The 25,275-nt window shown below is 38.4% G+C and overlaps 1 protein-coding gene across 1 annotated transcript in view; it reads left to right on the top strand.

Annotated features, from left to right (window-relative positions):
- Positions 1-24,879, top strand: part of LOC103528412 (connector enhancer of kinase suppressor of ras 2) — a 155,775-nt gene extending 130,896 nt beyond the window's left edge. Inside the window, exons 17-25 of the mRNA XM_030449060.1 lie at positions 2,061-2,109; positions 3,461-3,636; positions 5,099-5,172; positions 11,664-11,735; positions 20,952-21,022; positions 21,765-21,868; positions 23,263-23,770; positions 24,078-24,277; positions 24,664-24,879. Of these exons, the coding sequence (XP_030304920.1) occupies positions 2,061-2,109; positions 3,461-3,636; positions 5,099-5,172; positions 11,664-11,735; positions 20,952-21,022; positions 21,765-21,868; positions 23,263-23,770; positions 24,078-24,277; positions 24,664-24,879 (1,470 nt within the window). The remainder of the gene's footprint in view (positions 1-2,060; positions 2,110-3,460; positions 3,637-5,098; positions 5,173-11,663; positions 11,736-20,951; positions 21,023-21,764; positions 21,869-23,262; positions 23,771-24,077; positions 24,278-24,663) is intronic.
- Positions 24,880-25,275: the final 396 nt, after the last annotated feature.

Below are 25,275 nucleotides of genomic sequence, written 5' to 3'. Positions count from 1 at the left end.
CAAACATGGCAAGAGTAATTAACTTATATTTTTAGAAGAGCTAATATTTTCAGTTCCCCTTGGTTTGTTGTGCTTGTATTTTCATTACTTTTGAAAACCTTTCTGTTGAATGATGCATACCAGCTTCTGGTGAGTATCCAAATGCCTGGATCCTCCAGTTTTCCATTTTTCTTGCAGTTCTTTACATTTAATGCATAAAAATTGCAATTTAATTATTTTATCACTATTTTTTAGCCTAAAAATGTGGTCAGATTGGGTGTTCTCTTTTTCAGAAACAGATACCTACTCTGTCCTAATGCATTTTTGTACAGATAGAGGAACAGATTGTTTCAGTCACAGTCACCACAGAACTCCAGCTGGCACAATCTGACTGACCAGTACTGCTGCTGGGGCTTACAATGCATCACTTTAAAAAAAGCAATCCTGTAATACCTATTGATTACCTTCTTGCAGACTTAATTTTGTTTTTTCATTTTCTGACTGTTATTTGCTTCCTCTCCTATAGCACAGGAGCAAGCATTAATCTTTGTCTTCTCTGGTGCTCAAAACAAAGAGATAACTTTGCAGCTATGAAGTAAATGGGGAGTATTTAGTATCTTAGGGTGATACAATGCACATACACTCACAGAGCTTGTCACCTGTCTGAATTACAATATTTTGGTGAAGCATCCATATACTGGCTGCCTGGGGGAGCAGTCTGAGATAAGCAGGACAGCAGTCTGAGAGAGCTGGTGAAAAAAAAGGTGGAAAAAAAAAAGAGAGAGAGAAAAAATAAAATAAAAAAGAGCCAGCCCTCTCAGAAGCCAGGAATTAATGATTTCTGCAAGTCTCTGAAAAGTGTCCATGCTGCTCAGTGCTGGGAAGTGCCTGAGCTGCAAAAGGGTTACAGCCAGACCTGTGCATGTGCAAAACATCCCCCCCCTCCTCTGCTTTTATTTAAAATAAAACTTTGCCTCTCCAGCAGCTGGGGGCCTGTTGCCAGCTGTTGGGTTTGATAGAGGTTGAGCTGTCATCTTTTATACCCTCCTTATTACCTTAAGTAATATTTTCATTTTAATCAGTTGTTTTAAATGTTAATGCTGGGATGTTCAAACACTGATGGAACATTCTGTACTACAGTTTGAACAAGGGCTTTTCTAGAATGTCTTTGGGTTTTGACCACATGGGAAAGAGCTGCCATAAAATGGGGTAAGGAGCCAGATGATCCCTGGCAGAAAGTTGGGGCAGCATGAAACATCCCTGCTAGTGACTGAGGTGCCCTTCTTCTAGGCCCAATAATGAGCTGTTACCTCTCACAAAGGAAAAATCAAGAGTTAAAATATTGCCTTTTCTGTGCTACTCTCTCCCTGGATCTGCTGATTTATCTCACTGGGAATTGCTGCACCCATCAGGCAGCTACTCCCTTGTCTTGTAATTTTTCCCCTGATATTTATAATCTGTTGAGTAGTCCCCCTGTTTTTTAATATGTGAAATAATGAGATGCTTCCAGGTTTTTTTCTTAAGAACCTGTAATGGTTTTAAAATGCAGCCACAAAAGAAAAAATTTCTTTTCCTCAGAGCTCTTCTGCCAGCCTACCAACCTTACAAACTTAAGTGTTTCCTGGGGTTGGAAAAAATCAAAGCTGTGAGCACAGGATTTTACAGGGTAGCTGGCTAATGTTTGAGATGGCTATTTCTTTTTGAGTGTATATTTGTGTAACTATCTTATGTATACTTAAAAAAACTTTCAGGTATCATTTATTTTATTAATTCATAGAAATTTAAACCCTTCCTTCTCAAACTGCTGCATAACCATTCATGCAAAGAATCCATAATTATTTGATTGGCATTATAATTAATAACTGGAAAAAAATGGCATTTTAATTTGCAGGTTTAGCACTGAGGTGTTCTCTTCATGACAGTTTATAACAATTGTAAGAGAAAAATGACAAAAATGAGATCCTATGGTAACATTCTGTAGCTAATCCTAAAATCACCATGAGGATGGTAGTGACTGCCAGCTGTTTCACTGCTATTAACTGCACTGGGTTTTCATCAGTTGATTATGTTTTTTCTTGCAGTCATTCCATTATGCTTCCCTCAGGGTAAAAAGCAGAAAATGGTCAAAAGGTAAGGTATCTGAGGTCACATTTTGAAACTAGAAAATGAGATGGCTTCTCTGATTATAAGCTGTCTGGATCTGATGTCAAAGTTCAACTTAATTCAAGTATTTTAAAATTTGATAGTAAACACCGAAGTGAAATACCAAGTTAAAATGCATAATAAAAGTGTTTTGAGGTCTCATATTGCCAGGCTCCATGGTAAAATTTCCTCTGACAGGTAGAATGAAGGCAGAATCTTTAGATTTTGCTATTTCCTTCTGTTCTGTTCCTTTGTCTATTCCTGGCTTATTTGAGACTGTTAAAACAATAAACAAAAGAAAAATAGAGCATAATAATTAATTTCAATATATATAGCCAGTCAGATCTTTTTATTCTAATGTTGGTTCAGTCTCCTTTCTATGGAAATTTTCCTTTTATTGTAATATACATTTTTAATACTTCTAAGGCAGAGCAGGACAAACCACAGTCTGTTATTCTGATCAAAACATAAAGAACTTGGTTGTGGGATGATGCTGAATAAAGGATGGCCTTGTAATGTTATCCAAATACCTTCACTGTTTCACAACTGTGGGACAAATACAGTCCTTGTAGCAATAGAAACTTGATTTTTCCCAGAAAGGTATTTTAAAGAAAACTACAGAGTTCTCTTCAGAAAAAAAAAGAATAGCATAACTAAGATAAAAACTGTTCTTACTGATATTTACAAGGCATGCTAAAATTTTGAGCCTTTCTATTAGAGTGTATTGAAATAACAACAATAACAAAAAGCTCCTGGTGCTGTTTTTATCAGGATGCAGTAAAGTTAAAATATTGTTGTTCAGTTAAAGTCAGGATAGGAGAAATGTAAGCATGTGCATTTTTATGGAAGTGGCTGATCTTTCTTTTTTTATTGACCATAAATATTGACCATAAAAATTGAGTTAAAATTCCCAGAATTTGACAGACCTTCTATTGCTAAAGGTAGCAAGCAAAGAAATACAGAAGGAGGAGTGTTTACAGCTGTGTGCAGGTGATGTGCTCTGAGTCTGGACTGGGGGTTAAATGAATACATTTTCACTATGGAAAGATGATGTCTATCATGAATCAGATAAAAATGCAGTGAACCCTCTAGAGACTAAATTCACCAGTACATAAAACAGGCCCTTTTTGGTTTGTATTCATGCTGAAACCAAAGTTGCAGAGCATTGTGCAGTTAATTGTTCATTCAACCCTCCTGTCCCTGCAACTGGAGAGGATTTGGCTTGAAGGATTTGGAACCCAGTCTTCATTAAAAATCCTTAGTGTGTATATACTTTTATATTTATTTATAATAATTCTTTCACTCTTCCACTCCACTCACCCTCTTGTTGCTCTCTTAGGGAGCTCTCTGACAAGTGGGAGCAGGAGGAGGATTTCCTGCAAAGATTTGGGGCACGGGGATTGTGAAGGATGGCTGTGGAAGAAGAAGGATGCCAAAGGTTATTTCACACAGAAATGGAAAAAGTACTGGTTTATTCTGAAGGATTCATCCTTGTACTGGTATACAAACCAGAATGTAAGTAGCCTCTGTGTTTGGAGAAAGCCAAAATTAAACCTTAAGCTTTATAATTCTTTCCAACAAAGCCTGGTTTTACTGCATATTTTAGGCAACTGCCAGGTCTGGGTCACTCTAGCTGAAATATATCAGTTGCAATTATTTCTTCAAGTCTCCAAAGTCCATGTCCAAGCTTTATAAAACAGAAGATGTTCCCAGCACTCAAAGGAGTTTATATGTCAGTAGTTTTGTACTTATCCACAGATAGTATTGATTTGGACTAACACCACCTTCCCATTCAGCTCCTTAGCTTCAGTTGTGTGGGGAGATGGATGCAGTGTAACCATTCATGTTTGGTAAGCATTATGTGAAGCAGATGGGAACATCTGAATTGGGAGATCTTTTTATTTGGAAGTTATTCTTGTATAGATGTTCCTCTTGCTTTTTGCTGAATTAGTCTGGAGTTTGCAGTTTCTCATGTGTAAAATGCTGGTCTTGGCAAAACTGTATTGAAAATCATTGGGCCTATGCTTGTGCAATCTGCATATATGTAGGAAAAAATAATGGAGTGGAGAAGCCAAAAATCATTAGGCTGCTGTTCTTCCATTGGAATGCATTGAATATCAGTGCCTGATCTAAGCTGTCTGCAAGCAGCCTTCTTTGAGCACTGGTATTTTAGGCCATCTTATCCATTTTCCTCAAGAGGACAATTTTACTAGCACAATTATTCAGATTTTTAATATTTCCTTGACAGCCCAAACCAGTATTGCTTCACATTGGGGATGATCAAGACCTTCAGGTTGTGTTCTGCATGTGTTGTTTGTCTGACATTGTCCCATGCAAGGTGGGGGTCAGGATGTGTCCCTCTGATTTTGAGGCTGTTGTTTACAGCCAAGCCATAATTCACAGCACACTTGCTCATACTTTTCAGAAATCTGATGGGGATAAGTATCTCTCCTTGCTTTTCCTGGTTATATTACTTCCAAGGAAGCAAAAAGTGATGAGAGAGACTTGGTAGTTACTACTCCTCCATCCAGTCACTGGGGAGCTCCATGTAGTAACCTCCCCAGGGGTTTTTAGGAGGGCAGACAGTCTGCACAGTTGTGACTTTAAAAGGAAGCACCCACAAAACATTTTTAAAAGGTAGAGGATGTGGTGCAGAGACTGCAGCTGTTGATGTTCTGAATGCAATTTAGGAGCTGTATTTGGTGCCAAAGTGTTTTCTGTAATCTTTGGCAAAGGGGAATTGGGGTGACTGCAGCCCTCTTAAGGAACTGTCAGTTTTGTTACCTCAGGAAAGTCACTGACATTGTATGATGAAGAAAATACAATTTTTTAAGTAAAAACATAAGGAGGAAATGAGTTCAGTGTTTCAATTGATTTGGATGGTTGTTCTTACTGTAGGGCCCAAATGACTACTCCTCACTTCTCTCTTTTTTAACATTATGCTCTCCTTCACCATCACTTTCTTCTCTTTTGATAGGATGAAAAAGCAGAGGGATTCATTAGTTTGCCTGAGTTCAGGATAGACAGAGCAATTGAATGCAGACGAAAACAGTAAGTAATGTGTCAGCTGTGTTCATAAATTCAAGGATTGCTCTTGGAAATATGTTATAGATAGCACTGAATATTTGCAAAGTCCAAAAAGTTACACAGAAAACTTTGAAAAATGTAAATAACTCATAACAGATCCTCTGCAGCCTTGGTCTTCCTCTTTTATTATAAAAGATACAATTTACTGTAAATTCCATCAAATATCTTACAAAGAATCAGACAGCTCTTTGGTCAGATTTCCAGATAGCCCAGTTGCAAGAGTAAACAGTAAAAAATAAGGGGAAAAAAAGAAAATTAATACAGCCAAGAGAGGCCCAGTGTGGTCATCTTGATAAGAATCAAATGTGCAAGAAACAATTCCCCTAGGAAATACCATAAAAATATCAGAGTAAGGATGGTGAATACAATCCTCCACAAAGGAGAAAAGCTTCTTTGTTGTGTTATTCTCAGCTGCTAAAAATGTTCTGTTCCATATCCAAAATCATCCTTGTGTTACTGTTGATCTGCAAATTGCAACTACAAGGTTCTGCTCCCAGCAAAAAGCATCTCCCCAGCTTGATCCCAACCCCTTGGGCAGTGCTGGGCTTGGGATGCATCACTGCCAGGCAGCAGCTTTTACAGAACAATTCTAAAGCTTTCAGACCAGCACTTTGCTGGAATCTCCTGAATTATTTGCATCTGTCTTCTGTACACTGCAGCTGGATTTTTAAAACTTGCTGCCATGAGGAGCTACATAGAATAATATTACAGATACTCTCTTACTAAAGGTTTCCTACTTATTACTAAGTATCCTGCATTCTGGTTCTGCTTTTCCAATGACTAAACATCAGTTTGGTCCCAGGAATAGAAGACCTACAAGTATGAACACACACACAATGAAATTACTGATGCTGTGAATTACAATAGAGAGTGCTCAGCAGAAAATTAAACCTCTTCAACTGATTGTGGGTGTCTGGGGTTACTGTCTGTCTGAGAAATAGAAGAAAGTGCAATTTATACTTCTTCTGCTGCTGGTAGCTGAGGGTATCACTGTAGGAATTAAACACAAACTGAGCACTGTAAATCCCTCTGAGGATATTATAATGACATTGAACAAGAATACAGGAAAAATAATACCCTTTTGTTAGAATATAAAACACTTAACTAATTTCAGTGAATTAGCCAAGATCAAACAGGTCATTGTTCACAGCTAGAAGTACCTTTAAGAGTTTTTCTCTAAGCATTAGAACACATTTCCTCAGAACACTTCTTGGAGAACAATTTCTTTAGGGTATATGCACAAGAAAAAATCTGATTAACTAAAACTATGCACACTACTGAAAACTGAGTACCTTCAGGCATTGAATCCTTTCAAGAAGAGGTAGGTCCACGGGTAAAAACATAATGAAGATGTTAATACTATTCCCTTTGGTTGCTGAATTTCCCTTTGATTTCTTCCTTCGTGGACTATCATCTGTGTATTTCCCCATCATAAAAATGTCACCTTACATTTGCCACTGTTTTATCTGCTGCACTGAAAACCACAGAGAAAGTAAATTCAGAGTTACACCCACTTAGGTTTCAGTGTACCTGACACCTGTGAGCAGAGGGTTCTGCTTGGGTTGCTCTGATCCACAGCCCCCAGAAGCCCACATTTAATAGGGAGGTTTTGTAGCTGCTGGAATGGAAACTAAAATTCATTGCAAGCCTTGAGACATGAAAATATAAATCTGTCTGTGTTCTTACTTCTCTGTCATTGAGTTCATTTTAACCTTAATGCAAAGCTAGACCAGCAGTTAGCTTGACAGTTAATAAGAACAAGGGAAAGAAACTTAATTCCTCATTCTTTTTAGTAGGTTAATTTTAAGTTGCAATTGGCAGAAAAGTGTGCCTAATATTTTAGTGCATAAAGAAGTCCAGCTAAAATCACAGCATTGGTTTTCTTTCAGCTCTCTCAAATGCAAAGCTAAGACCATTTGGGGACTCAGCTTGGATTTCCCCTCAAATTTCTGCTACTATCAGAGCCATCAATGTGAAATGCTCAAACCTTATTGAGCATAAGAATTTGAAATCTTGCTGGAATAATAGGCCAGGCTTTTGAACTGTCCTGTCAGCTGGAGAATCCTGTTCTACTCTCACTGATGTCCCTACTATATGTTGAATAAAATAGCCTTAAGAAATTTTTCCAAGAATATATAGTAATTGAATGCATTATTCTGAAAGGTTTGATTTGCTTCACTAATGCACTTAATGAAGGTACCCTGATTATTATACAAATGATGGCATTATCTCAGGCTGGTTTAGCTCTCCAGGCTATATTCAGATGTGGAATGACCTTGTCCCTGTGAGAGAAGGTTTCTTGCAGTGACACTGAAAAACTTTCCACTGCTTTTAGGCAACATCTGCAGCTTCATGTTGAATAACAACCATCCTGTACTAGAAATTTCAGTTAGTTAGGTTTGTGTGGTGTGGCCTGACATGAATTTCATGGTATTTTCAAAGATACTGATAACCATAGTGCCCCATCCTGAAGGTGATCCACAAGACTAAAGATTAATGGAACTACATACATGATTTGTCATTAACTAATGTTTTCCTTAACTTTCAAAACTCTCCACCTAGTGAAAATTTTCGTTGCAAAACCAATGTAAATTTTAGGCCTCAAACTTATGGAAGTGTGTGCCATGCAGCTGGCACTTCAGATTCTGACTTCAGAGCCAGAATTCTATACAAAATGTCACTGGTATTGTATAGGTAGAAACAAAGTTAGGTCTTAAATGTTGCTACAGTTTCAGTAATTTTTATTACTTCTGGAATGGAGTTGAAGGTTTTTGTAGACACCAAACCAAACTTGAGCCCCAGGAGAGAAGGCTCCCATCCTGCTGGAACCATCCAGCTACATCCATAAATTCCAGGGGGCAATTTATGGTTCCCTTTCACTTGGTACTCATTACACACATCTTGGTTGTGGCATCCAGCTTTGGGCTGTTCAAACCAATGGAAAGGTAAAAATTGTTCTTCAGCATTGTTTATATTTCTCTAGACATGTAGAATTATTTCCCTTGAGACTTTCCTGCAGTTCTTAATGCTGGTGTATCTAAATGCTTCTCTAATAACAATCTTTGTGACAATTAAGGTAGGTGAAGATGGATTTCATTGTTGTGTTTTGCAGCCCAGAAAAGAACTGCAAAGCATTTAAATCTAAAATTTCCACAGAAGTGGGATCTCCATTTCATAACAATAGAAGTTATTTTTCAGAGTATGTAAATATAGAACAGTACAATGCATTAGTGCAGCTGTCAGTGCTCACCTTTTCAGTAAATTATCAGCAAAAAGATATCAAGGAACATTCATGTAGTTATGAAGTTTGTTTGCCGTGGCTTAGCAGCACACACTAACTGTGACATATTTAAAGTTTTTAAAGGGCTGACTTTGAAACCCCAAAATTGGCATTTTAATGCTTTAATGTATGTAAATTTCCTGTCTAGGAAAATAATCCTATTTACAAGCAGGAACTCCATCATGTGATATTCTAACAGGATTAATCAGGAGGATTAGAATCTTTAGATCCACCACGTAATCCTCTCCAGTGCAAACTGATGCTTAAATCTCAGTTGGGCAGCTGGAATGCTGGATGGTGGGGATGTTCCACAGGAGTTCAGACCAACTGCAAAGTGTACTGACATGCAGCAAAAAATCCATCCCTGGTAAGAGGACACCAAGCTCAGACAGCCAAGCAATGCAGGAGTATTTGTTTAGCAATGACTTCTTTCTTCAGAGTATTAAAATGAAGTTCTGGAAGGAACTTCTGTGAGGAGGTACTGTGGTTTTTATTTAATTGCACAGTAATTAACAATAAGCACACATCAAATGCGACTCCACATTTCTTCTTCACAGATGAGTATCATCTGTTCTGTTAGAGCTGAAGTTCCTGTCAGCAGGCATGAGGGGAGTAAAAATTCCACATTAAGAAGCTGGAGATAAAAAAGATAAGATTATTTGGAAAAAAATCATATTATAATCGGGTAAAATAAATAAATAATTTAATCAGTGTATACTTAAAACTATATTTTATATGATGATCAAAACCTCTTACATTAAAACCTTATCATGCAATAGGTATAATTAACAAGTGGATGCCACCTAGTGGGCATCAAAGTTTCCTCCCCAGTCGGGATTTTCCATGTATTTGGTATTTTTATTTACAAAAAACAAGTAGCAAGGGGAGATGAGGATCTGCAGTTGTCACTATCCCTGTCCAGATGCCTAAACAAGAATTAAAAGCCTCTCTGTTTTGGGGTTTTTTTATGGAATTAAGGAGTTTTATGAAGACCCTCTGTGCAAAGATAAACTTGTCCTTAATGTACTCCTGATGTGAAAGGAAAAGTGCCCAGAAATACAGCTCTGCTGCTGTCCTGTTCTGCTGCAGGACTTTCCTTAGCAAGACCTTTTCCTGTGAGCATTGCTGTCAATAACACACACTGGAAAATCAGTGTGCCCAAGTGAAGCTTCTTCAGCTTTCATGTTTGCCTCTGAACACTGCAATAAATCAGAGCAATTATTAAAACATTCATTTGCATTTAACCTATTAACAGCAGAAATTTTACATCACAGGTTTTCCAGAATGCCATGGGTAATGATTCCTAATCTAATTCTTACATCTGGAAATTACCATATAAATGTCAGTGTTTTAACATAAGTGTTATGAATGATAGTGTAAGGTTTTTGTAACATTTGCCAACTAATCAAAATAATAGTATTTAATTATCTGAGTTTGTGGTTTCCTTGACAGCAATTCCTCCTTTTAATCATATTCACACACACACACAGAAAGTCATAAATATGATTATTGTTCTTAGCTGCTTTCAAATAACTGCTCAGCTGAGGGAGAGCTTAGGGATTGTTCCATATAAAAGCATAAGTAAAAAGCATTTTTATGTGAACTTTAATCAACCATGCTGTAAGATTTTGAGCTTGATTATTACCTCATGCCTGGAGCCTGAAGAGAGGACAATGCAGGGGGGGGGCTGGATCCACGCAGCCCGGAATGAGAATCAGAAACACAGACCTGAGCTGCCCTGGCCCAGTGGCTGTGAAGGAATTGGGATGGGAGGAAGGAGAAGAAATATTAGGAATGCCCAGAGCACTGTCACTCCCACAGCCATCTTCTCTCAAGCTGCTTTTCCATACCTGAGGTCACTGCAGCCAGAAATGCTGAGCTACTCAAACTGTACTCATTGCACAAGTTCAACAGTAGAGACTTCTAAGTTATTCTGGGTTGGGATATGCTTTTGGAACTATTCTAGTGATGTCTAATTTTACTTGCACTTTCCAAAGAACTTCATTCTATAAATTAACCTTTCCAGAAATTTAAATCACCAGAGAGGGGAAAAGAAACAGAAATGATTTGAATCAAAAGCCATCGAGGAGAACAGACTGCAATGTAAGAAGGAGAAATACAAAAAAATTGACCATGAACATAATGTAACAATAAATATGAGTTTTAAATCTAAATATTGGCAACTGTTATTTGCTAGGTGGCAGGTGAAGAAGGATTAGGAATTAATTAACTCAGTTTGACTGCAGAAAAAATACAGCAAAGATGAGTAGATTAAGAAGCAAAGCACCTGGGATCTGGCTGGTTTCACAGTAACTTGACAGAATGATTCCTGGAATTAGAGGTGACTACTTAGACTTAAGACTGCTTAAGGATCTTTATTACCTACTTCCAAACAAAGCAAATCTGGCAATTATATTCCCTAGATTGTCCTGCGTGCTTCTGTTAAGCTCAAATTAAACAAAGATTATAATTAGGGCCAGAAAAATATTGTATGAAATTTTAGGAAATGTTATTTATGTATTTAAGCTTATTCTAGAGATCCCATGGCTAAGAAAAGAGAAACTGACTGTGATGTGGCTGTTAATGCCATCCCCAGCTGAATGCAATTTCTGGCTGGTTATGAATCTCTGTATTCTTCTTCTTCCTCATTTATTAATGTACAATAACATTAATTCACATATATCTTTAGACTCAAAGTTCCAATACAGATATGAGTCAGTTACAACACATAACTTGTCAGTCCTCTATATTTCTTTCAGTAAGACACAAACCACAGATAAACCTCAAATATATGAGAAAAGGTGATGGGACAAAACCTTTATTCCTTTAGATCAATCTTTGGAATATAACCAATCTGTACTTAAATATACTCACTATAAATATACTTGGCCTTCAAATTTACCCAAGAAGCTTTTTGATGTATAACATCAGTGGTTATTTGAAAGGATTTACAGTTCCAAACCATTCAAAAGCTTTTGAAATTTTTTACCAAGTACCAGTTAGACTGCAAATGTAGATGTAATCAGATCAGCAGGATCTGTCTATAAAGTTACCCAGCAATGCCTACAAAACCTGCAAAATGCTGAGAAACTGTAGAGCAGGTCAGTCTTCCATCTTTGTAGCCAAACTGTTGGGAACAAAAGTTATCTTTGATTTTTTGTGCTTTTTTTAATAGTGCCTTCAAAGCATGCCACCCCAAAATCAAGAGCTTCTACTTTGCAACAGACTGCCTTGAAGAAATGAATAGGTAAGTTATATATTATTTACCATGCTAGTCCAATAATTGAAAATAATATTTCATGGGAGTCTGTGAGCTCTTTTGGCCCATTCAGTGTCTGCTGAAACGTTGTCATGTTCCATGCCTCAGTTCTACAAAAGGAATGTGAGGGAAATGAGTTGTGCTGGTATCATCTATGCTCATTAGAGTTCTTGCTTGTTAATGTGCATGAAGTTTATCATGTTTCTAATTTTGTGTTGATCAAGGGCAAACATTAATGGACAATAAAATCTTCTGGTACATAAAAACAATGCATACATAGCCAAGCTCCTGCTTAAGTGTCCACCCACATAAAGTAGCTTTGGGTTAGCTCTGCTGATAAGCCATGGTAATGTGGCATCACCTAAAGCCAGAGAAAAGCAATCTGAATATTTTTTTAACAGGAATGGGATTCAACTAGAAAATTGACTTTATTTTTCTTGCCCAAATTTTAAAAAAGCACCAAAAAACCCCACAAACAGCCCAAAACAACGCAAAAAAGTAACAAAAATCCCAACCCCTCAAAACAGCACCCCCTCCAGTAATTATTAATTTTATTGATTAATTTTATTAATTGCATCACTGTCCCAGCAAGGAACAGAAGCAAGGGAAGTGCAGCTCGTGGCATTGCTCTATGGGTTTAAATGTCCTTGGAGAGGTGCTGGGAGGGCATTCAGAACTGGACAAGGGCCTGGACACCTGATCCAACATGAAAGTTGTTGGAGCAGAAGAAGGAGCTGCTGTGGGTGAGGTGTGGGAAGAGCCAACCTCCTGAGATCTCTTCTGAATACTCTGTGCTTCTTTTTTGTGACACAGTGATGAAGGCAGAGGTTAGGTGGAGGTGGGGAGGTACACTTGGTCCTCAAAGGCAGAGCCAAATGTTCTACCTCCTCCTGTTACTTCAGTAATTTGCTTATTCTCATCTGAGGGAAAAAGCAAGGGCACATGGGACAGTGATCTCATACTCTGAAGTCTTAAATTTTTCATGGGATAAACTGCTGAAACTTTGAGAGCTGCTTAGTTCTGTCTGTTTGCAGACTTAGACACAACTGGATATATATTTTTTTTTTTCCCTTTGGAATACTAATGTCTAAAAATAATTATTAAATTAAACATCTATATTCTGTGGCTTGCGTGGCTCCTCACCAAATACTGTACTGATGTACAAGAGTGGCTGTACTGAAAGAGTTCAGACCAGTTCATCATCCCCTGATGATGACTTTCAGTTCTCAGGAGTACCTTGCTCAGGCTGGATGACGGTTTTAGATGAATTTGCCCAGAAAATTTTTCCAATATTAATAGTGTTACAGTGTTCTCTTATTTAATGCAGCTGAGAATTTTTTTTTTTTTTTGTCCAAAACTGACGTGAGGATCTTCTGCTCTTTTTAACTATGCATGGTTTCTCCCTTGACTTTAGCTACTTGGCTAGCTATGATTTGTTGGAGTGCCATGGATCACAGCTTTCTATTCTACCATAAAATGTTCCGACTTGAGGAGAACCAGGAAGCCTTCACATACATTCAATAAACTGCTCTTGCAATATTCATTGATTTTTCTACACTAGGGAGCCAATGGCATTGTCTTCCTGACAGTTTTACAGCCCTCATGGAGAGTCATAGCTCTCCATGGAAAGGTACCAAGAGGGGTTTCACATCACACTGCCATGTTAGTTTGGAATTTACAATGCCCTTTTTCCTGACTTTTTGGGTCTGCTTCCCACAAGAGATGGCAAAGGCTGAGCTTCCCCAGGAAATATTTTTGCAGCGTTTTTTTCCTTCAGAAATTCTGTTCCTGTAGAGCAATTGTCTTTCATTCCCCAACCCAAATGATGGATTTACTACAATCCCTGGGCATTCCCTGCAGCCTTGACATGCTCCCTGGAATTCCTGCTCACAGACACCCTTGTGTGAAATTTGAAATGAGTAAGCAAGAATCACAGATAGAAAATGCAGTTAAAATACTCATTTTGCAAATCTCTGGCTTCCCAGCAAATTGCTAACCATGTAATCTGAGGAAATAGGGCAAATATTCTGCGTGGTATCTCACACTCCTGCTGTCACCATAAAATTTAACTGGATTTTCTGTGCTGACAGAAGGGTAAATCTTTCACAGTGAAAAATAAAGGAGTTCTAATAGGGAGAGGAACACAGCATCCCTTTTTTTTCAGTCTGTGGAGAACATACACCCTTTTTTCAACAGTATTTACCATCAGATTTTAACAGCTGCTTGTACACTTTCTTACTTCAGATTCACTAATTTTTTTTTCCACTCCAGAATATTTTAGTCTGCCTTTACCACTGTGTTGCTACTGGAAGAGTTGTGTACCAATGGGTAGTAATTGATTTGTGTGGAGCAGATAGAGTTACCCTGTTGTAGCTGAATCTTTCCTGCTGTGTTGCATGGTGCAGACAGACTTTGGTTTGCAAAATTAATGTTCATGCTGTTTTGTCAGGTCTTACATGAGCATGGTTGTGTTCTTAGAAATGAATTAATAATGCAATTGATGAGCTCATCTTTCACTTCACGGGGTATTCCAGGCTTGTTAAAGGTCTCATTTCCCAGAACTGCTTCATCTATTGCCATGCCATGCATAACCTGGTTATGGCTTTAATTCTCCTAAGGAAATTAGCACTCAATTTAATATTCAGTTGTTTTACAATATCTACTTTATTTAAAACTTCCATGTGATTGAAGTATGCAATGCAATGTATTCACAATCTCCTCATGGGCTCCAAGTATTCCATTTCTAAAAGTTCCTATTTTAGGCTGAATAATTTGCTCCTATTTTATTTGAATAGCTGGGTTAACATTGCAGTTTTAGTAACTCACATAAATCCTTTGCATTCATTCAAAAAACCATAACAAACATCTGCTACCCACTGAAACAGACTGATGATTGATTTATTTTTTTTTTTAGGGGTCACTCCCAATATTTTCTAAGTAAAGACCTGAAAGATTCTAGCATAATATTTCTTTTTAAATGAAACTGTTTGAATATTGAAGTATTCTGAACTAAATCTCTGATTATAAGCAAATTTCAGGCTGTGTATCTTCTGTATTTTTATGTATAGAATATAACAAAGCAAATGACTCAGAGCTTTTCCTAAAGGCTCCTGTTTATAGCTGAAGTCATTCATCTGCCTTCCTTAAATTTTGGGCACCTTACTCTCCTTGACACATCTTGGCCAACTCAGATGGCATCTTTTGCAGTTTTCATTTTCTCCCAAACTTCACTTACAAATAAGCCAGCACCTAGGGAAGGCTCTTGGCAACTAAAAAATTCAGATATATGCCCCTATTGGATATGGCCCCTGTTAAGCAGGAGCTCCTGGAGAAATGAGCAGGGGAGTAACCATGTGAGCTCTGTCTGTCCTAATTTCACAGTTCTTGAAGAAACAGAGCCAAATAAGTTATTAAAAAACTGATACTCCCCAGCCCCTTGCCTGCTGAAAAGCAAGGAGAGAATTCTACAGAATATGGGAAGTACTTTTCAAATAGAAGTACCTGAAGTGGAGCTTCCCAGTGGTGTTGTAAATAAACAGCAGGGTTCCCCCCTTTTTTTTCCTTTCTGTTCCAATAAACTTGTTTCAAATCCAGGAAAAAATAGTCTGTGCCTGAGGCCACTTCAGCCTTCTAATTTATTGTTCTCACATACAAGCAGCACAAGTAAAACAATTTCCTGATCAGAATTAGCTGCAGGCCCCAGGGACTGGATGAAACCATGATGGATATGGGAGTGAGTAGAACAATAGTAGAGCCACAATGCCCTGTCTGGGAAAAATACTACTCCAGGAGGTACCAGTAACGAGTTGTAAGGCTTCAAAAGCTCTCCCTTTTATTTTTAACAACCATTTCCTCCTTAATGCAGGCTGAGAACCACTGCTTCATAGCATTGCACTGGAGTTTCAAGCAGCTTCCAGTGCACAATTGCAGTTATCCAATGTGCAACTCAAATTAGCTTTCAGGACTGAATTTATCCCTGATGCACAGGAGTAAGGATTTGTATTGGCTCTCTGTACTAGTTTAAATCCCAAAATTAACTTAATCAAATTCTGCTGTAAATAATACCATTCTGAATTGCTACAGTTCTGGGGGTCAAACAGTTCATCTGCATTTAATACAGCAGATTTTGTGCTTGCAGGGCTGTACCTCTCAGTGAGCAATGCACGGGCACCAGTCACATATTGGGATGTTGCACAGGAGAGGCCAAGCTGCCAAGTCTAAAAGTTTTCAGTAATATAAATAAGAAGTTCACATCATTAAATCTGTCAGGCATTTCACATCTGGCTTGGCCTATTTGATCTGATTTCTTTAAGATGGTGAACGAGGAATTGCATCATTTCACAAGCAGAGAAAACTCCTCCTGAGTTAATTTTTTGTATGGTTTTGATAGATCTCCTTAGGATTTATTATTGGTTTTATTAGAGATAAATACTAAAGTCTCTCATCAAGTTATTGTGTGTATATTCTCTGCAGTACCTCATTGTATTTATGCACTAAGATGCTTTTCACTTGTTACCAGAAAGATCATTTATTTGCTAGACAAGCAGTGACCATTTTTTTCTCTGGTGGTCAACTGGGAAATAAAAATCTAACCAAACACCAAACCAGACTTCTGACTAAAGAGGTATGGTTGTGTGTTTTGTGGATTAATCAACATTAAAAAATAAAATTAAACTAAATTCCCATTAAATGCATGAAGTAGAAGCACGTGCAAAGGGAGCACCAGTTGCCATGGTTCAGTTGTCAGCTCCTGAGCTGTCTGGGGCTTTTTTGCAAGCAGACAAATCTAAGAAGACAACGCATGAAACAAGATCAACACAGTCATGTCAAATTATCAAATCAGAGAGTACTTACAGTTTACCCCATGAATGATTTTGCTTAACAAATTCCAGCAACTGTGAAAAATAAACCAGCAGAACTGCAGGCTGCTGAGAGATGATATATTGGGAGAGATGAGCTCAGTGAGAAGGCTCTGCTCAGATTTATATTTCAATGTGAGACATCAGTTACTTTTCTGGGCTTCTTTTGTGCTCAGAAAAATTAAGGCATCATTTCAGCCATACCTATTACAGGAACCTTTATTCTGTTAAATGAATATATTACCTGTACAATCTTAGAAAACAGTGAATATAATGTGCTTTAGGAACAAAAATTGGAAACATTGATTTTTTTTTTTAGGTGTCCAGTAAGAAAGATTGGTTAGGAAGAAGCCAGCATAACAAGTAAAAAATCAATTTCAAAATATAATTCTGTACTGAAACAGATTTTACAGTGAATTCTGGCAGCCACTTATTCTCCTGCTGTAAAAATATATATATATAATACAAATATTTTAATCAGAAATCAAATATAAATTTCATTGAATAAATTCTACATATGAAGTAAACAGTTCAAAGAAATCTCTATATTTTAATGGGCTTAAAGCTAACTTGATTAAGTCAAACTTAACTTTCACTTCCATTCTGATTTTTCTTGAAATTTTTTTTTAAATGTTACTTTTAATGTTTCTTTTCCTACCCTAAACATAAGAGTTCTTTCAAATTTGTTATCAAGGAGATTATCTCAGTTGTTCTGTGGCTGGGTTTTTTTCTTATGCTGTCCTACTCTGCATGGTAGAAAGGAATAGGACAGCCCTGTGGGTGAAGTGTGATGAAAATTATTGTCACCTTCAGTCCCAGAACCTCAGCCTGACCTGGGGCTGGCTCCTGCTCATGCTCAGCAGGAGGGAATGGAGCAGTCAGCAGAACTTGGTGTGTTTGTACAGTGAGTAATGGCACCTTCTGGGTTTTAATACAGTCTGTTAGGTCAGGAGGGCTATGAGAAATCCTTTCCCCTGATGTTTGGTCCACTTGAACATTTCTCCAGTGTTTTTATGGCATGATGAGTAGAACATGGCCCTGCCTCCTGACAAGTCAGGGCATCTCAAGCATGACTCAAGTCAGCATCAAGTTTTGATTATTGTCACAGCTCCCCACTGCCCTCAGTGCCTTTCCAATCCTCACTTTCCATGCCTGGGGGGAGAATCAGACTCCCAGAAGAGGCCCTGGGCTGTAATCCCCTGGTACTAACCAGAATTATCTCAGTAAATTTAACTGAACTTCCTACTACACAGCTCTATTTTATCCTGAAGCAGTAGCAGTGCCTGTTTGTAATCAACAGAAGTAATTAAAGCCAATTCTGATTTATTTAGAATTTAAACCACGGAGACAAATACAAAACTTACTTATGTGTTTAGATGGCTTTACTTGAGTTTTAACTTCCCCTGCTTTTGGCACACTAAGGTACAGGCAAGAAAAAATAATGAATAAACAAACTTCTTGGTCCCTTGTAAGTTGTCCCAGTGTACCTCTGCAAGATGTAGTAAACCTTCTGGGGATGCTGTACAACAGTGAAGATAAAATGTTGTAGCCAAAAATCCTTGGTCTATTCAGCATGGCTTCATGTGTATCACAGGGAATTTCTATCTGTAATGCAGACCCTGTGGGGTGTTGAGTGGCCACACTGGTTTAGTTGTTTCATTATCAAATGAAAGCTGTTGAAATTGTCAAAGAAAAACCACAGGTTTGAGGGAGGAAGAGGAGTCCAACTCTCTGCCTCAGGAGGCCAAGATATATAGAGATGTCCATGTAAGATTGCTCTGCGTGCACCTGCCTGAGGATTTTATGTCTTTTTCCAATCACCTGAGATTCAAAGAGCTGCCAGGGGAAGCAGCCATATAAACCAAATTAGATAAAAGACCTCCTGAGGTTTTTCCACTGCAGTGACTTGTCAGGTGTAGTCTTGTGCTGCATGACCTCCAATTAACTGTGCCCTCATCTCTCCCTTTGGGACTCCCAGCCTGACACATACTCCCCTTGCCTTCCTCAAACCTGACATTTGCCCACCAGCCATTCAGTCCAGAGTTCAGCACCAAATGGCTGAGTTTCCAAGCTTGCCACAGAGAACTTTTTATAACCTTGACTGCCTGTTTTCTTTTAAAAAAAAATTGGTGTGCTCATCAAGTAAATTCATCGAGTTTACACAGTGTTCCTTTTGAACCGAGTTCCAATTTCTTTGGAAGAAAAATGTTAACTGTAAGAGAAGGATTCATAATCTCAGCACTTCAATAACTCCTGATTAACCTCAAAAACATTCATTCATGCTTTTTTTTGAAAACACAAAATCTAAAATTGAGATTATTTTTCTTTCTACAGAAGAGATTTTTACCATTATAAACCTCTGAATGTCATCAGATAGCCCTTTTTGTTGTCTTGACAAAGAGCTGACTCTAAATTGTGGTAGATGAGGTAAGAAAGTGGGTGTAACCATGGCTGGGGAGCTTCTTGAGAAAAATATGAGCAGTCATAAAGAAGGAAGATTTCCTTCTGCTAATTCCAGGTGTGGACATTGAGTAAAGTTGATGCTCTGTGTATGTTAAGAATACCTGTGTTCTCTTGAGGGTGAATAGTTACACTTTGGCTGTTATCTGTATTTCCTTCTGAGGTTTGAAGTCCTCAAATTAACAATGAGCAACAAGATCCATCGAGTCAGGCATTTAAGACAATGGAATTCTTATGCATTGACCACCAAAACAGCTGAGTTTGTTTTAATTTTGAAAATGGTAATGAGTCCTAATTTCTCACTGGTGCTTAAGCAGAACCTTAGCTGAAGCTGTTGAGGCATTCTGCTTAATTGCCAAAGGCATCTGGTAAAGTATGACTAAATCTATTTTGCTCCAATGCTAATGAGTTTAGAAATTCAGGGACAACTATTGAAAACCCAGTGAATACAAATGCTTAATAATGAGCCAGGCGATGATGTTATTTCAAGAACTGCAATAAAGAATATGCCTCTTAGAGAACCAAATGTCAAGCCATCAGCATGCTATTTATTGAATGGAACTATGCTGGTGAGCACTGTGGAAATTAAGCATTTCACTAGACCTGTAAATCCATTTGAATTTAATTTCCTTCCTGATAAAGCTGAGTTATTGACAGGCTGACATGATGGCTGTAAGCAGGCTCAGCCCAGCAGCTGACAGTTGTGGAAACAAATCTTCATTTCTGTTTTGATTTCCAATTTGCTTACTTCTGTTTTAATACTGGAAGGCAAAGCAGTTTTATTGTACACCTCTTGATCTTTTCATGGTTTTACAAGTAAATTAAAACCTCTAACAATTCCCTGAGAGTAAGAAGCAAATGCTGCTGTCCCCCTTGGATGCTTTTGAAAGTCCTAAGCTATGCAGAATGCTTTGCTGAAGGCCCCGTGGTGAGTCAGTGTTATATTCAATATTCCAGATTCAGATCATTGCTCTCAGCATCCACAGTGTGTTGCTCAGAGCAGATCAATACTTGCTGAACCCTGTGCTATTTTTAGAGAGTTCACTCTCCCTTCATTTTCTGCCTCCTTGCTGTGTGTACCACCTTCCACATGCTCTTGACCAAGAATATATCCACGTCCTTTTTTCTCTTCTAGTATGAGCGAGAAAGAATTACACTGAATAGTTTTCTTGGTTTAATCTGCAAAAAACTTGTCCTTCTAATTTTGAATGTATTGCTTCCTTACGTCTTTCTCAAAGTCTTTGAAAGATGTTTTTTTCATAAGATTCATTAACCAGGAGCATAATTCTTTGCAGATTATATGTTGCAACTTTAAAAAAGAGTAAAAAAAAATAGCTGCTTCCAGAAAACACATGCAGTATACTAGGGAATTAATGACTTAGTAAATACTAGAGTCACTGAGTAAGAGGAGACCTAAGAAGGCATCTAAATCATGGCAGGTGCCTATTAATAGGGATTTTTTTCCTTTGATGATGAAGATCAGATGATTCTTGGTTTTCCATTTGTTGAACATTAAGAAGTGACTTTTCTCTCTCTGGTGATTTCAGTTTTTCCTCTCTTCCATTTATATTTTGTATAAACATCCAGTCACCTTATATAAAGAAAACTCTACAGGTATTTCCCCCAATATAAACTATAATATGAAACACTGGACATGAAGTGGAACATCCTTCCCTTAAAATTGTTAACCACTCCACACAGCTGTATCTTGATTTTAAAAGCCTCCACAGTGTGTTATTTTGGGACTACACATTGTCTCTGACTTTTACAAACGTTTAGAATGAATATGTCCTCACATTTACACTAGATCTTCCTTTTAAGTACCTCTTTTGATTTTTTTTTTTTTTTTTTTTTTTTTTTTTTTTTTTTTTTATTGTTGCATTAGATGGATGAATCGTTTGGGTCTGGCAGCAATTGGTTACACACCTGATGACAAGGACATTCATCCAGATGAAGGTAAATGCTTCAGAGATTATAATTAGGAGAGCAGAGAATACAGATCTGCTCATTATTTAAGCAAAGTTAGAGGTGTAATTACACACTTCTTTGTTAACATCTGTTCCACATATTTAAAAATAACAATTTTCATAAGAATTTGTGTCCTTGAAGAATTTATATTGGTGCTACCACTGGAGAAAATCCCAAGTTATAATTTTAAGGAACACTTAAAACAAAAGTCGAAGAGAAGGTGAGGTTCAGGGTGAGGTCTGATGGCCTGGATCCCAGCTGTCAGGTATGCTCATCACCCTAAACCAAGGGAAGGCATCACAAACAGAGGCCAGTGTGTGCTTTGGAAGTCTTTTTGCATCTCCTGAGCCCATGTGCAAGCTTTGCCTTTTTCCCCATCCCCTCTGGTGAAGCCTGTTATTCTAACACAACTAAATTCAATGTTAAGGCTCAGCTCTACTTTGGCATCTAGAACAAAGTTTCTCATCCAAAGTCAGTGCCTGGGAGCTGGTTTTTATGTGCAGTAGTAGTCAGATGTCTAAGCTGCTCTCTGGAAGGCCAGCCCAAAAGGTTCTCCCATGGATCTGTGTCCCTTAGGAACCAGACACTTTCACAAGTCTGTTCCTCAGAAACTCTAAGGCACCTCAGAGACTCTGAAATGTTTCCCTTTGGGTGCTAACGACAGTGTGAAAATGTAGGATCTGCTTTCTTGTGGAAAAGCCCATGAGTGAAACCTGGAATGCTTTGTTAGCAGATTACTGGAGTGAAAGTGACCAGGATGACATCGATGGCTCCTTAACCCTGAAGCAGGAAGGGTCCTCAACACTGTGTGACTCCTATCATCGAACACCCTCAGTGAGTTATAGATATTGCATTTGCAAGTAGGTCACCACGAAATATCTCTGTGCCTTGATTAGCATTTTCCTTGTTTTGGGGTATTTAATTTAATTTTCAGAAAGGCAGAACACAGAGCTCACTGTAGGAATGAAACTTCTGTCGTTCCTCATGAGCAGGGGTGAAGGTCTGTCACCAGACTGTAAATACAGTGGGGTTTTTTGTAGGATTTGGGATTCTATATCTAATAATAGGAGAGAATATTCTAATGTTGATTTTACTGCAGAATATGAAAAGAATATAGTGAGCAGGAGTATCTGTGTTAACTGAGACTGGTTTCCAAGGATGAATGTTGGATACTGGTTGCCAGTGATAAAGATGAGATCCCATTCATTCTGTAATTGGGTTTTATTACTAACACTTTTTTTAAGAAGGTGTATACAAGACCACAGTAGTGGCAGGATTGTCTCCTAGTGTCAGGATGTTACGTAGCTGGTAAAAATTCTAATATATTGTGTACAGACAGGTGTTGATACCTGAGGGAATACAAAATAAATAAAAAAAACATTTTGTTCAGGAAGAAGCTCTAGTGGCAAATAAGACAATTTCTATTTTACAGAACCTAGACAGGCTGTGCTACCATTCTATGTTTCTAAGCACAGATAGGACTGTTCTCTATTTTTCTTTCAGATTTTTCTTCAGCGTGAATGACACGATCCTCACACAGCCAGAACCAAAGAAAGAGTGACTGAGACAACAGCATCACATGGGTGAAGTTCAGACTGGTTTTCACCCATGTGATGCTGTTTGATCAACTGGGATACAGGTTAAGCCCCTCCCTTTCTATTTTTCCACTTTTTTGCCTTTCTCTTTGTTTTTGAACTAAAATTATACACAGACCCAGCAGAATTAATAAATATAATTTAAGAAGTTCAGCAGTCCCCCCAAATTCAAAAATCTTCCTGGGTGCTGAAGGTTAATTTTTTTCTGTTTGGCTGGATACTTTTATCAGGGAAAAAGAAGAAGGAAAAAAAATAAAAAAGGAAAAAAGAAAAAGAAATTAAATCCAATTGTGGTTTCTTTTGGGGACTTCCATGTCTTTAGAGCACACTGCTGGACTGAGTGTGAACTGGACAGGATTTCAGGAAACCTGTGCCACTGTTCTTTCCAGCAGGAGCTGCTCGTGGGCAGAGAATGTGCAAAAGAAGAATAGGGAGGGGTTAAAACATGGCACTTTCATACAAGATCTCACTGCCAGCTTTGTTCTGTTTCCAGGGGTCCATGTCGCGACATATCGACATGCACACATCCGTCCATTCTCTCAGTGTGTGTCACATAATGTTCTGCACTGCAGTCACTCTCTTGTGCCTGTTCACAACGCTGTCTGACAGTCGGATGCTTTTGTGTCTTTCCAGGTGAACTCCTCAAGTCCATTCCCTGAAACCCAGCACGGTCGCCACTTTTCCAGCGAGTCCACGTATTCCCAGTCTTCTGCCGAGGATTCCCGCCCAGAGGCAGCAGGGAGCACCCACTCCTCAGGCTGCAGACCTCCCTACAGAGAAAGGCGCTCGTGGCAGGATCTGATAGAGACTCCATTAACCAGTTCAGGACTCCATTTCCTTCAGACTGTTCCTCCTGAGGCAGACTACATGAGTGGCCGGGCAGGAATGTCCCCAGAGCACCGGAGACAAGCGACCCTCCCGGTGCAACGCCGCCAGCATTCCGAGCAGGATGGGCCCTTCCCTTTGGTGGAATGTCCCCGTGGACACAGCTCTCATGGCAGGCCACAGAAGCAACGTAGTCAAAGTCTTCCCAGAAACAGAGATGTCAGGGGTAAGGGACACCTAAAGGCCATAGAAGGAATGGATGAGATGCTAGAAGAGCAAGTTCCCGTTAGGAGGCACAATAGCTTCTGTGCAGAAGGTAAGATTTTGGAGAAGTTCTGATCCCTGCTGCCAATCTTGCCCTTCCTCTCAGCAAGGTTTTTGTGGCTGTTGTATGGTGGCAAATTCATCAGGCACTACACTGGAGTTAGGACTTGAAGTGCTTGGATGTGGTGGTCGGAATGGAGCTTTGGGGTTGATCAAAACATTCTCGCTTAGCCAGCAGAAAAACTGGAAGACTGCATTACAGGGTTCCTTTATTCATGACTTTTCAGTAGTGCTGGTTTTAGAGACTTCATCTGAATGATTTGATTTGTTGTTAGGTTTCTCTGTCTCTTTTCTTTCAGAAAACACAAAGGAAATTGAAGAAAATGTAGATGGTCTGCAAGAGCTGTACAAATCTCTGGAAGAAGCCAGTTTGTCAGCTTTTGGGGAGCTGCGTCCTTCCACCAAGCAGGAGTTCCGCAAATCTTTTGTAAAGAGATGTAATGACCCAATTATCAATGAAAAACTTCACCACATCAGAGTTCTCAAGAGCACTTTAAAAGTAAGGCTTTAGCATTAATTTTGTGTGTAAGCAAAATAAATTATTCAAGTATAATCTCTTCATCTTTTCCATGGACGATGCTTTCTTTGCAGCTTTAGAAGGCTGTTCCAAAGAAACTAACAATACTTGAAAGCAAACATGTTCCAGCTTCAGGGAAATAATAATAATTAAAAAAACCTACACTTTTTATGGGGATGTCATAGAAAGTTCCAAGGACTGAGATGTCAAAGAGCTAAGCTGTTCTAAACATAGGTAAAAGATTCAAGTGTCCGCAGTTGTTTCCCTAGCACTTTGCATTATAATGGAAGAAGAAATAAAATGTATAAATGCAAAACGTGGCATAAATTTCATTTTGACATCTACTGTCTCTTTCTGGAATTTGACAGGCAAAGGAAGGGGACCTCACAGTGATCAACAGCCTTCTGGATGATCCCAACTTAACATCCAAGAAGTTTAAAGACTGGAAACTAAAGAACTATGAGTTTTTCCTGGACATTTGTGAGTACAGTGCTGCTGTGAAATCACAAAACGGAGCCTCTGAACTTGCAAGCTCAGCACCCATGCTGACACACACACACTCATTCATTGAGACCCACGTCTGACAGCACTCACCTCCTGAGTCATTGCTGGGTGCCAGGAAAAATCAACTAAGACAAACACTGTAATATTTATTGATCGTGTACTCAGCAGTACTGTAAATAAGTCGGGTAAGAGAATAGTGCCACAGGATGCCTACTACATTGCATGATAAGACAATAATATTCTTTATGAATTTTTTTTGTTTGCTATTATCAACCAATGTCCGTATCAAGCTCTGCATTAGAAAGAAGCAGTGCAGAAGTGTAACTGAAACTAAATCCCAGTATATTTAAAGTACTGTACTCAAACTAAACTTATAGTATGAGCTCCTGCAACCATTTTATATACTTAGATATCTATAAGGACATATCTATGTATATAAAATGCAACACCGTAGTTGTCGTTTGCTTTTAAAATGC

This window comes from Calypte anna, chromosome 4 (assembly GCF_003957555.1).
Source record: "Calypte anna isolate BGI_N300 chromosome 4, bCalAnn1_v1.p, whole genome shotgun sequence".
NCBI classification, from domain to species: domain Eukaryota; kingdom Metazoa; phylum Chordata; class Aves; order Apodiformes; family Trochilidae; genus Calypte; species Calypte anna.
The sequence above is the reverse complement of the archived record's forward strand: the minus strand, read 5'-3'. Positions and strand labels throughout refer to the sequence as shown.